The sequence below is a fragment of the Apodemus sylvaticus genome, chromosome 8, assembly GCF_947179515.1.
Source record: "Apodemus sylvaticus chromosome 8, mApoSyl1.1, whole genome shotgun sequence".
Taxonomy (NCBI): Eukaryota; Metazoa; Chordata; class Mammalia; order Rodentia; family Muridae; genus Apodemus; species Apodemus sylvaticus.
In genome coordinates, this window is record NC_067479.1 from 57,273,907 (window position 1) to 57,287,827 (window position 13,921).

At 42.1% G+C, this 13,921-nt stretch overlaps 1 protein-coding gene across 3 annotated transcripts in view; it reads left to right on the top strand.

Moving 5' to 3' along the window:
- Ppp3cc (protein phosphatase 3 catalytic subunit gamma) overlaps nucleotides 1–13,921 on the top strand; it is a 68,370-nt gene that overhangs the window by 13,935 nt on the left and 40,514 nt on the right. For all 3 annotated transcript variants that reach the window (XM_052191017.1, XM_052191018.1, XM_052191019.1), the window contains exons 2-3: nucleotides 4,997–5,194; nucleotides 5,735–5,859. In XM_052191017.1, the coding sequence (XP_052046977.1) occupies nucleotides 4,997–5,194; nucleotides 5,735–5,859 (323 nt within the window). The remainder of the gene's footprint in view (nucleotides 1–4,996; nucleotides 5,195–5,734; nucleotides 5,860–13,921) is intronic.

Below are 13,921 nucleotides of genomic sequence, written 5' to 3' on the forward strand. Positions count from 1 at the left end.
TCTTACCTTTAACTGATTGGTCTCTAGGGGATGAGATAAGTGGCCTACGGTCCATTCTTCAGAATGTGTCCCCACCCTTAGGTCGGTCAACCCCCTCTCTTGTGGTCTGAGGAACCCTTTCATGTAAACCAGAGAGTTGTTAGGCGTTGCAGCGCTCTAGTGTTAGGCTGACTCCAGTGCCTGCAGTTGCTGTTGATGTAATGTGTTAGAGGGTCTTGTCTTGGACATGGAGCTGAAGGCTTTACCTTGGGTTTTGATCATTTGTGATGTATATTGTGGGTTGTTGTGCTCACTTTATCTGTTTTATGAATCATCCTGCAGACAAGTAGTGATTTCTCTTTTACTTTTTTGAAAATAATTGGTGATTTACATTTTATGTGCTTTGGTGTTCTGCATGCATGTGTATGGGGTGTCAGACCCCCTGGAACTGAGGTTACAGACAGTTTGAGCTGCTATGTGGTGCTGGGAATTGAGCCCATTCCCTCTGAAGAGCAGCCAGTGGTCTTAACCTTTGAGCCATCTCTCCAGCCCCTCTTGTAATTTTAAGAGACAGCCAGTGTTAGTGTCTTGTGTATTTGTGGGGTAAGGGGTGCATCTCATGATAGAGTCATACTTAATGCTCAGCATGACAGAAGAGTGTATTTGTAGGCTGGGCATGCCCTGTCATCCCTCCATTGTGGAGGCAGGGAAGAAAACCAGTGCAAGTTTCAAACTAGCCTGGTCTGTATACTGAGGTTAGGCCATCCAAGGCTATAATATCAGGAGACCCTACTCAAAAACAAACAAGCAAGCAAACCACCACCAACCAATCAACCAAAACAAAACCAAAGAGTAAGTATTTGTAATTATTGAAAAGCTGTTTTAGTTCTCTCTCATTTTTCGGGTAGGGGTAGGCAGTCCTGGGGATTGGACCTAGGGCCTCACTCATACCCGGCCAGCACTCTACCTCTGAACCCCAGCCCCGGCCTTTTTACTTCCAGTGACTGGCCATAGTGCCAGCGAGGCCTCGGCTTTCACAGGCTTGTGCCACTCTTGTCTGTGGGTGGGGTGGGGGAGTGGGGGGCTACTTTACATCCCCTGGAACCTGGGATGCTCCAATGGTCTGAGTCGGAAGTGATGTGGTGTGGTTTATGAGGCATGGTGTGAAGCTCACAGCAGCGTCCTGCTCTTTCTGGATGCTTGTCCTTGGAACTCAGTCACATGAAAGGCCGCATGCAGGTATTCTCATCAACAACTTGAACTGAGCCTCAGCTGACAGGCTACTAGATGAGTGAATGGGTCACACTGAGATGACTCCAGCCCTGGGCAGACCCCACCTGGCTGAGAGAGAGCAGCAGTCTTACTGTGTGTTCTCTGAGCGCATAGTCCTGAGTCTAGAGAGCTAATACATAATTATTGTTTTAAGTCACTATGTTCAGGTAACAAATCAAAGATTGTGGGAAAGAAAGATACAAGGGGTTTAGCAGAGGGTGGCCATGCCTAGAGCCTCAGCTCTTGAGAAGCTAAAACAGGATTGTCTAGAGTTCAGGGCTGGCCTAGGCTACATAGAGATGCTGTCTCAAAAGCAACAGCAAACCAAGGATGTTGATACCAATAAAACTTGTAACAATAAGTAAAAATTTTAAATAGTCTACTTCATAGTAAGAAAATAAATAGATACACATTTTTCCATAAAGAAAAGATCTGTCTTCAAAAGAAAATGTATAGTCAGCTCTGTGATAACCAATGCCAAAATGGTCACCGTGTGCATACATGTAAATAAAGATTAAGGACAACAAAAAAAATTGTAGGCTTGGGGAATATAGCTCACCAGTAGAGGCTCCTACAGGAGCGAGGCCATGGATAGATCCCCAACATTGCCAAATTCCAGAACAGTCAGCAAGTTAAAACCAGGAGGGTCCCGGGTGACCTGGTTATAACCGGGGCTGTGAGCGATGCTTCAGCGGCTGCAAGGAGAGCACCTCGCTACAGAACTTCTAAACCATGCCTTCAGAGTGCTTAAACCTTCCTCCCTAGACAGTTTGATTTTGAACAACTATAAGAACTGTACAGATTGTCCTGAGCACACAGTAGTAAAACTGCCAGCCCCTCCATGCTACCTTCAGTCTAAGTAGTCTCTGGATTTCTTATTTTCCCAATCTGTCTCAGATTTTGTTTTTTAACTTTAAATGTTGGAACTCAGTCCCCAGGCCTCACACAGTCCCCATCAGTCCTCTTGGATCACACCAAGCTTCCTGGATCTTACCTGCTTTTATAATCTCGTGGGGACTTAGATTGGTTTTGCCAAGAGGCACCAGCTCTTCACTGTCTGTGCACAGCTGGTAACTAAAACCTGAATAAAATGTTGGCATCTGTGATTTTATTGTGTATGTTTCTTTTGTTATGTTAAACTTTGGATCTAATTCCTGCTTAGCTGTGCACATAGACATATTAATTACTTAAGGAGTATCTGTCTGAAAACTGCTAATATAAAATTTGTTAGCCTTAAATTTGTCTAACCTCTCTGTAAAATAAAAGAGCGAAGACACAGGAGTGTAAGATACTTTTTTTCAATTCCAGAATTTTGTAGGCAGATCATACTGTGATGTTACTACCCTGCCAAGTAGGAGCAATTATCCCATGAAGACAACTAAGGCAAAAATAATCCCTTATGCAAAAATAATCTTTTGATGAGAATTCTATTGCCCTCCACAAGCAGTAAAGACTTTTTTTTTGTTAGTTTGTTTTGTTTTTGTTTTTTCGAGACAGGGTTTCTCTGTGTAGCCCTGGCTGTCCTGGAACTCACTCTGTAGACCAGGCTGGCCTCAAACTCAGAAATCCACCTGCTCTGCCTCCTAAAGTGCTGGGATTACAGGCATGCACCACCACGCCTGGGCAGCAGTAAAGTCTCTTGTGTAGCCAGCAGGACCTTACAGGATCGACCAAGATAATGGCTAGCCCAACCGTCCTGGTCAAGGTTGCCTGTGTTATCAGTCAGGTAAACACACCAGTTGTGCAACCACCGTCCCTTCTCCTCATTTCTTTAAAACTTGAAGTTCCTTCCAGAAACTAGAATGCAGATCTTAGGTCACTAGACATTTCTGTTCTTTCTAGTACAACCTTGACCTGTCTCTTCAATTGATATTTGAAACAGGTAGCCAAACCTAGTCTATTGTGAACCTTCAGGACAGGGATTTTGTCCTAAACTCTTACAAAAAAATCTTGCATTTCAGCTTTCTATTTAAATATAGACCCTTTACATCATCATCATTTTCTTATGTTCAAACACATCTCTCACGTCAAAGGAAATGAGAGCCAGATTTGAGTGACCATGGTCTTTGCTGTGACTTCATATTTGACAAATAGCAACTAAAAAAGGAATGGTTTGATTTGGCTCCTGGGTTGAGGCTGCAGCATATCATGGTGGGGAAGATGTAGCAGCAAGAGTGGCTCTAGCCACTAGTTGGAGGCTGCTGGTCCCGTTGTGTCCCCTTAGGAAGCAGAAAGAGAGAATGCTAGTGCTAGGAGGTGTCTGGCCCTGGGTGCCAGCCCCCACAACCCCTTTACTCTTGAACTTTGCTTAACTGTAAAACCATCACCACATGGACAGTTCTGTTGGCAGTTCAAGATGAGGCTTGGACCCCTCCTACAGCTATTGTCACCTCTGTGCCCTTTGTGTCTGAACTGGGAAACACTTTCTCTAGGTGGTTGATTTTGAATAGGGAGCCCCTTCAGCTGCATTCTTACTTTAGTGCCTTCTTTCAAAAGATTTTCTACTTTAATAAACTGGGGCTATTGAGTCCATTTCCTGTTGTCCCAGTACAAACTGGAAGGTTCTTCTTTAATGATGCTAATCTTGTACAGTAGAGATGTATTCAGGGTAATAAACCCATTTCATTTCTCAGTACTAATTTCCATATAGTCAGGGTTTTTTAGAAGAACCAAACCAGGTAAATGTGTATATTTCTATTATAAAAGGAGATCTGTTAGGTTGACTTATGTAACAGGGTCCAGTGGTGGGGTGTGAGAACCCACTAGCTGCTCAGTCCTTGAAGCTAGATGCTTTAAGCAGTACAATCTGGCACCGAAGGCCTGGAGCTCTCTGGAGGAGACCGTACTGGGAAGCTCCTCTGAGAAAGCTAAACTCTGAAGGCAGGAGTAGCAAAAGATGTATCTGCTTGAGAAGACACGTGGGGAGGCCGCAGGTGCATACTATCTTTCCCCGTGGACCCTGTCTTCTGGGTTTCCTGTTGGAGAGTGCCCACTGACTTTGAGAATAGTTTTTATCCCCCCAGTAAAGCCCCTCTGGAAGCACCTTCACAGACATACTGAAAGGTCTGTCTTTTTGAGTGTTTTTAAAATCTTCAGATTGCCAAGATATATTCTACACTCTGAATAACACGTTTCAGCACGGAAGAGGTTATGTGGACTTTTTATAGTTGCAGGAGAATCATAAATCAAGGTATCGAGTTAGCAGGTTACAACGAAGTTAATAAGTCTTAGATGTTATATGAATGAAATTCTTAGCTTTGGGGTTGGTGAAATCTAGCAGCCTACTAAATTAATTCATTTCAAAGGTTTTACCTGATAGTTGAAAGTTATGGGCGGTCAAGTATTGAAAGTGGATATTAAAGGGCTTCAGGGTCCTGTCTTGCCCTGTTTGGCCTTCAGCTATCTTTGTGCCTGAGGATGACCTTGAACGTTCCGACTGCCTCTGCATTCCAGGTGATGGGATCAGAAGTGGGGGCCTAGGTATTTGTTGCATTCATTTATTCATCTATTCATTCAGTATGTGTGTGTGTGTGTGTGTGTGTGTGTGTGTGTGTGTGTGACATGACTTCAACTGTGGCCATTTTAAAATCAGAATGATCAGTTCTGATACACAGTTTCTTAGACTCTTTCACATTCTAATACTGTGAAGTTATGGTTGCTTATTAGGCTTAGTTTATTTTAAGAAGTCTGACTGTGATTGTTATTGGTACATTTCAATATTCAAAATTATGTTTTCTCTTCCTAGCTGTCCCCTTTCCTCCAACCCGACGGCTAACTTTGAAGGAAGTGTTTGAGAATGGGAAACCTAAAATGGATATTTTGAAAAACCATTTGGTAAAAGAAGGCCGTGTGGAGGAGGAGGTAGCCTTAAAGATAATCAACGATGGGGCTGCCATCCTGAAGCAGGAGAAGACGATGATAGAGGTGGAGGCTCCAGTCACAGGTATGAAATGCACATGCGTGGCAGCCCTTAGGTTTGTGCTAATTTTGAGAAACGATTACCAAAAGCCAACTAAAATGAGTGTGTTAAATATTTTAGGAAATTTAAAGGATTCTAGGGATTGTTTAGACTTTTGTTCCTTAAAAAACATTAGGGTCTGAAACTGATGGCTAAGAGCACATACTGTTCTTGCAGAGGACCGGGGTTTGGTTCTAAGTGTTCATATAGTATGGGTCACAGCCACTGTAACTCCCAGCTGTAGGGAGGTCCCACCCCTCCGGCCTCTATGGTTACCTGCACTCGTGTACTCACCCTTCCCCCCACACAGATGCACACACATACACACAAAATTAAAAAGAAATCTTTTTTTTAAAAAGAAGCATACTATTAACTAATTTCTAATAGGGATATTCAGTGCTAATTGAGTAACTAAATATACAGAAGACCAGTCAAAAGCCAAAGTGATTAAATTAAAAGTTAAACTGTTGCTTTGATGCCTTTTTTTCTAATTTATAATTTTCATCTCATGTCTTTCTTGCCTAGTGTGTGGTGATGTTCATGGACAATTCTTTGACCTGATGAAGTTGTTTGAAGTTGGGGGATCACCTAGTAATACTCGCTACCTCTTCTTGGGTGACTATGTGGACAGAGGCTATTTTAGTATAGAGGTAAAATTAACCTGGTTGTCCTGCCCCTATTGTATCATCTTCTAAAAGATCTGCTCTCCATTCCTTAGTAGAACAAATTAAGATATGAATGCTGGTAAAATTTATCCCCTTTATTACTTTTGACATTCAACTAATAGAGAAATGTTTTAGTTTTTCAAAAAAAAATCTATCCTTTAACCTGTAGAAAACCTGTCATATGGAAGGCTATATTAAGCTAATTTTGAAAAATATATATTTGCTAAGTTTTTCTCTTTAAAGATAACTGTCTAGGGTATAGAGGGGACATGCATAGCTTTTCATTCTAAACAGTGTCTGAGTTAACTACCTTAACTATAACACTGCAGCCAACTCTTAGGTTAACTGCCTGTGAGAACTAGACACTGCTGAACTCCTCTCAGGAGGGATTCTGGTCCTGTTGCACATGACTGGCATTAATGTTCACTGCAAGGCAAAAGATGAAGTGAAGCCAATAAAAACTGACAGTTTGCCTTTATATGTTTTCAGAATTAAATGATGGGACATGAGTAGGATTAAAAATAAGTATGTGCTTTTGTGTGAAAACATAAAATGATTTTAGGACCCAATACAAAGGCTTGAGTACCATGTAATTATAGCACATCTGTGTTTATGATGTGCTTCACAAATAAAGATCCTGTTTGAAGAAGTCTTCATAATCAAGTTTGTAATATGCCCTAGAAAGAGCAGGAGATGACAAATTCTGTAGTGTTTTAGTGCCTTTAGGCTGTGTGCTCTTCATAGTGTGAGGATTTCATTGTATTAGGTTGCTCCTGGTAGAGAAAGATCTTTTCCTTCTCCTTCTCCTCCTCCCCTTTTCCATCTTCATCTTCTCCTCCTTCATTTCTTCTACCTTCTTCCCTTCCTCCTCTTCCTCCTCCTCCTTTTCCTTCCATTGTTTTTTAAATATAACTCAACTGTCTTGCCCAGTTTTCAAAGAAGAGTCAGTTCTGAAGACTCAAAAAGAATGAACAACAGAATATTTTTCTTTTATTCTTCAGTTAAACAGCAGTATAGGAGCTTGGGGTATAAGTCAGCGCCAGAGCACTTGGCCAGTGTGGACACGCCCTGATGCTCATTCCTGACTCTGAAAAGACGTGTGTGTATGTCAGGAGGGTCGACATTCTAAGTCCGAAAAGTTCAGTTTTATCTGTTACTACCCCCAATTCATTTAGTGTCAGATTGAGAAGGACAAGGGATGATGCTATAGATTAAGATGTTTCACTGCTGTGCCTTGTCCTGCTGCTCACAGTAAGTAAGCTCTCACGGATGGCCTCTGGGCAGGCACTGGGATGAGTGGAAGTCATGCCTATAGACCTCGTCCTTGCCAACCTTTCCTGTGGCAAAGCCAGGAATTAACATCCAGGTTCATGCATATCAGTAGATAGTGCTAATGGGTGGGTGTTTAAACAGCAGACGAAAAGAATATAGAATGTTTTCAATTATCTATTCATTGTTTTACTTAATTAAATGTATTTTCGTTGTTTTGGGGTTTCTTCGTCATTGTCATTGTCTCCTCTTTTTCCTCCTCCTTCTTCTTTGTATTATTATTATTCTTTTTTAAAAAGATTTATTTTATGTATATGAGTACACAATAACTGTCTTCAGAAACACCAGAAGAAGGTATTAAATCTTATTACAGATGACTGTGAGCCATCATGTGGTTGCTGAGAACTGAACTCAGGACCTCAGGAAGAGCAATCAGTTCTCTTAACTGCTGAGCCATCTCTCCAGCCCTATGATTATCCCTTTACCTCCTGACCATAGTTTCCCCTCCCTCCTCTCCTTCCTGTCCCTCCCTGTTTTGTTTTTGTCTAAGTAGTATTTCATTTGACTTAGGCTGACCTCAAAGTTGCTGTCATCTGAGGATGACTCCTGTGCCCAGGCTTCCATGATCCTTGTATGGTGCTGAAAATTGAAGCCAGGATTTTGTGCATGCTAGGGAGACCCTCCAGCAACTGAGCTAATCCCTAGCCCCAGGGACAATGTAGCAATCATAAACATTAGGGCTGGAAAGATAGCTTAGCAGTTAAGAACACAGCCTGCTTTTGCATAGGACCTGGGTTCAATTCCTAGCACCCATGTCTTCATGTGGCTCACAACCATCTTTAGCTCTTGCTCCAGATGACTCTGGCCTCTGTTGGCATATGGTCTCATATGCACTCAAGCACATATATACAGAATCTTAAAAAATAAAATCTTAAACATGACAAAATATTTTCTAATTACTATTGTGGCAGTTAATTAAAAATGGGACTTTATAAAGTTTTAATTTTAATTATTTTTAGTTGTGGAGATTAAACCCATTATGAGATCTCCCACTGAGCACTATCCCCAGCCCTTGGGTTGTTGTTTTATTTTGGAGGCAGGTGTCTTTGTGTTCTCCACATTGGCTAGTTGGTCTGTCCGTCCTCCCTCCCCACTCCCCCCCCCCCATTTCCATGGTTTCTCTCTGTAGCCCTGACTGGCCTGGAACTTGGTAGGTCATGGCTTTCTGCTTCAGCCTCCCAAATAGTTGAAACTATAGGCAGATACCTCCCCTGACTCTAGTTCCTGGTTTTTAAATAGTTTCAATTCATTGGTACAATTACTGACTCACATTCTAAAATAATGAGTTTTGTACCTATAAACTATGTTCAGGAAATTTTGTGTTACATGGTTTTCCCTCCTTTATCAATAATTTCCTGAGTAACAACTTTATAGCAGCTGTAGAATCCAGTCTAGAATGAGATTCAGGTGGAGGCTGTCACTCAGCAGTAGAACACTCGCCTAGAGTTCTAGCCCCACCTACACACAAAAGAGTAAGATCTGTGTTCTCTGGAGATGCTGAGCAGTCTTGTAGAGCTGGTTCTCTCTTGAGCAGGCCTTCTAGTGTAATAGAGAAGTGTTCCTGTACTTAGCAGTAGCAATCTTCATGTAAGACTCCCCGGGCGCCTGTAGATGGCTCAGTGGAGAAAAGCGTGGACTGTTCTTGCACCAGACTCAAGTTTGGTTCTCAGCACGCTTATCAGGCAGCTCATAACTGCCTGCAACTCCAGCTCCAAGGGGTCCAAATAAGTCTCCTTTGGGCACTTGCCCTCATGTGCACATACTTAACACTAGCCAAGTCTTCTGAGACATAGTAGGCATTCAGTTTTAGTGAATATTAATGAATTGTAATTTTCTTTCGACTTTTTTTTTTACTTGACTGGTTTTTCTAAAATATAACAAATAAATTGAAAGTTTTAGATAACAGTGGTGGTCTAATTTTTTCCTAAGATTTTCATTTATTTTTATGTGTATAAATGTTTTCCTGGGTGTATTCAAGTACGTGCCTGCTGTTCAAGAAGGTAGGAAGACAGCACCAGATCTTCGGAACTGGAGTTACGGAGGATGTGAACCTCCATGTGTGGGTCCTAGGAACTAAACTCAGGTTCTTTGCCAGAGCAGTAAATGCTCTTAACTGTTGAGCCTTCTCTCCAGCCACCTACCACTCCTCCCAGTTGAGCCCAGCCTGAGGCCTGCTAACTAGGGCTGACCTTGGGCTCCTCACGCCTGTCTCCACTCCCAGATGCTGGCAGCGTAAGCATAAACCACCTCGTCCACATAAACCACCTCGTCCACATTGCTTTTTAGCTTTTGGATGGTATCATTTTTATTATTTTCAAGTTTTTAATTTGAGAGGGGGAGGGGAGGAGGAGAGAGGGAGGGAGAGGGAGGGAGGGAGAGGGAAGGAGAAGGAGAGAGAGAGAGAGAAAGTTTATGTTATTTGTATGCAAATACCTGTGGGGAAGAGGAGGATCTTTCAGTCCTTCCTCTAGGAACTAGACTACAGCAGTTCTGGGCTGCCAGATAACTGGGCTGGGTAGTAAGCTCAGGTCCTCTGAAGAGCAGCAAGCACTCTGAGCTTCTCTCCAGGCCCTGTCTTTTTATTCTTTTCTTCCGGTCCCCCACACGCCATAGCTACATACTGTGCTCCTGAGCTAGTCCCTTGCTCTGACTTCTTGTTGTTCTTTTAATTTTTTCTTATACTTATATGTATTTTTAATACTGTAAGTCCCTCTTTTAGATTTAATCATTTCTTTTATGAGTATGGGTGTTTACCTGCATGTATGCCTGTATACCATGTGTATGCACACAGAGGCCAGAAGAGGGCGTCAGATCCCCTGGGCCTGGAGTTACCTGTGATTGTAAGCCACCACATGGAGGCTGGGAAGTGAATCTGGGTCACCTGCAAGAGAAGGACTGCTGAGCTGTCTGTCCTTCTAGCTCCTTGTATTCATTTTTAAAAAGAAAATTAGGATAATCATGGATAGTCCTTTTGTAATCCTTTCCATTTAACATCATATCAAAAGCGTTTTTGTCATTAATTTTTCTGTGATGACATATTATTGGCATAAAGTCCATGGTTTGCTTTACCATTCCTTTAGTGTTGGATAAATAGGCTTATACACGGTTGCTTATTGCCGTGTCTCTTCCTCCTCCCATAATAACAAAACCCCTGTTTTGTTGCAAAAAGTAGGACTCAGGTGGCAAGGGGAACTTTCAGACTCAAGAAAGGAAGGCTTTTACCCCAGGCCAGGGAATGATTTCTGATTGTTCTGAACTTGTTAAAGTAAATCCTGCCACTTGAGATTAGCCTCAGGATAGGCATAGGCTCTTTCTGCCCAGTGACCTGTAAGACAGTTCTCTGGTGCTAGTCTTGGTTTTTGTTTGCTTGTCTGTCCTATGGACATCTTTGTATATGAAAAGGCTCTTGGGAAGTTAAAGCTTTGGACTTTGCCTTATTTGGTTTGATGCAGAATCTTACAAAGCCCAAACTGGCCATTGTATCCATTGTATCTAAGAGGGTGTCTCTGGACACCTTCTGCCTTTGCCTCCCCCATGCGGTGGACCCTGGCAGTTAAATGTGGATGGGTACCCCAAGGCAGCCATTTTATGGCTGTGAGGACTGTCCTTCTGTGAGTCACAGAGTAGTGAGTAGCAGGAGTGGGCCTGGTTTCTATGTGATGGTGTTGAGGCCATCACTGAGCATCTGTGTCTCCACCTCTTATTTAATGAGAATGCTAACTGGCTTTGTGACTATGTCTTAGATTTTAATTTTTAAATTATATTTAGAGTGTGTGTGTGTGTGTGTGTGTGTGTGTTATATGCAAGCCTATAGAAGTCAAAGGACAACTTAAAGGAGCCACTTCTCTATACTATGTGGGTCCTTTTTTTTTTCTTTGTTTCTTATCTTCTTTTCTTTTTTTTTTATTCTTTCCCCCACCCCACTATGTGGGTTCCTAAGAATTGAACTCAGGTCGTTGGGCTAGCAGCAAATTCCTTAACCCACTGAGTTATCTCTCAGGCCCAGCTAATTAGATTTTGTATCACTATACTGAAAATGGCACAAACTTATTTTCCATTTTTGCTCTGTATATTGCTGAAGTTCGTGTCTTGCTGAATAGTCCTTGAATTTAAAAAGATGTATTACTGTATGAGGTGGAGTGTGTGGGTGTGTACGCTACAGTGCACAGAAGTCAGAGGACACCTTTGTGGAATTTTGTGTCTTTCCACCTTTGTGTGAGTTCTCTGATTGACCTCCTGTCACCAGGCTCACCAAGCAAGCCTTTTACCTACTGGCCATCTCACTGGAACACATCCTTAATGGCATGATGGACTTTAAATCAAATCCTTAAACCTAAGTTCTTGATTTTCTACTGAGACTCTTGTATGCTAATTTCTATATAATTTGTTTACCATCTATGAAACTGAAATCAGTAAGGAATAAAAGGAGATATGAACAACTAATTTAGATGGATCACTCAGGGCAGGCCTCTCGGAGATGATGATATTTGGGTAGAAACTGGAATGACCTTCAAGAGAAAGCTCAGCTGAGGGGGAGCCCCTTCCACACAGAGGGCATGGAGAACGAAAGCCCAGAGATCAGCAGGACTGGGCAGGGCAGGGCAGGACCACAAGGACGGAGTAAGCACTGCGGCAGGCAGACAGACGGGCAGAGCTTAGGTGTTGGCAGACCGTGCTCACCGTAGTTGGGGAGTTTAGGTTTGTTCTGGGTGTGATATGAAGCACCTGACTTGCTATTTTAATTACTTCTTTTTCTGATTTGGGAGGCTTCGAGAGGAGTAACACAGCCATATTTGTGTTTTACAATAATTTCTCTGACTGTTATATAATCAGTGGACTGCTAGAGCCTAAAGACAGGTACAGAAACCCCACTTAGGAATATTATCTAGTATATGTCAAGTCCTTGGATCTAAAATGCTTGAGACCAGATGTGGTTCTATGGAGGTTTTCAAGTACTGAAGCATTTGCCTGGATTTTGCCAGTGGAGCATCCCTTATCCAAAAGTAAAATTTGAAATGCTCCAAAGTCAAATCTTTTGGAACTTTGAGTTGGCATTCACAAAGTTTCAGATTCGGGAGTATTTCAGGTTTTGAAATTTAGTAATCAGTCTGTGATAGGGATAAGAGATATCAGTAACAGATTAGGGTGGACAGACAGACATACAGACTCTCCCTCCCTCCCGCCTCCCCCCTTCTTCTTCTCTCCTTCCTTCCTTCCTTCCTTCCTTCCTTCCTTCCTTCCTTCCTTCCTTCCTTCCTTCCTTCCTTCCTTCCTTCCTTCCTTCCTTTCCCTCATAAAATAAATCTAAAGCAGTATCCACCTTACCCCACCCAGGGGTTCTCACCCTTCCTGTTTCCTCTATAGTGTCGGGCTTATCAAACTTTCCCATGGTTCTTAAGTAGAAAAGCATGCATTTCATATTTACCTGTCTTTATAAAGGGTAACAGTCCATACTCTTTTTAATATTAGTCTTTTTCACCTAAGTAGAAATGACTCTGAAACAGTTTACGCGATTCTTTTTTAAAAGATTTTATTTATTTGTTTGTTTGTTTGTTTGTTATATATGATGAGTAGTGTTATAGCTGTCTTCTGACACACCAGAAGAGGGCATCAGATCCCATTACATATGGTTGTGATCCACCATGTGGTTGCTGGTCCTGGTTGAACTCAGGACCTCTGGAAAAGCAGTCAGTGTTCTACCACTGAGCCATCTCTCCAGTCCCAATGCTCCTTCATTCTTACATGACAGAAACATGTCTGTCTGGATGTCTAGTCATTACAATTTCTTCCCTACAGCCATGCCTTCTTGTTGAACTTCATTTTAACCCCTGGACCCCTCATCCATTTGTCACTTGTTGGGTGCTATGTAAGATTAGACCTAAGTTGTTTTTTTTTGTTTTGTTTTGTTTTGTTTTGTTTTGTTTTGTTTTGGTTTTGGTTTTGTTTTGTTTTTTGAAATGACAACTAATCCCAGAACTGTTTCATTAAAAAGCTCATCACCCCAGTGATCTTTTTTCCCTGTTTTTATGAGATGAGTTTTTATACTGTAGTGCAGTCTAGCCTCCAATTCAAGGCAGTTCTGCTCCAGCCTGCTCGGTGCTGGGGTCCAGGATGAGCTGCCGTACACAGCTTTCACCTGGTGATTTTATGAACTTGGATCTGTTTCTGGACTGCTGGAAGACTGAGGCATGTGGTAGGGCACAGGGATTTTATTTTATTAGAGCTGAAGTTTTATTATGTAACCAGCTTAGTCTAGAACTTCTTATGTAGTCCAAGTAGCCTTGAATTTATGTTCTTTTTGCTTGAGTACAGGAGTGACAGACCTATGCTACCTGGTCTGGCTCAGGACATTATGTTTTTGTTTCTGTATTTGTTTTTTTGGTGGTGGTGGGTTTGTTTGATACAACGTGTCATATAGCCTAAGCCTTCACCTCACTGTATAACTGAGGTTGACCTTGAACTACTGGTTCCTCACTGGTTCCTCTGCTTCCATTTCTTGAGGGCTAGTATTATGGTGTGGGACATTAGGCGTGTTTATGGGTGCTGGGATCGAACTCAGGACCTTGTGCATGCTAAGCAGGCACTCTACCAACTTTGTTGCTGCTATTGTAAATATTATTCTGGAAGGGGGGATGTTACCCTACCTTAGCCCATATAGTTCTCAAATAAAAGATGAAAAACCTTTAGATTTAAAATAAAGCTTTAAAGCACTAGAGCT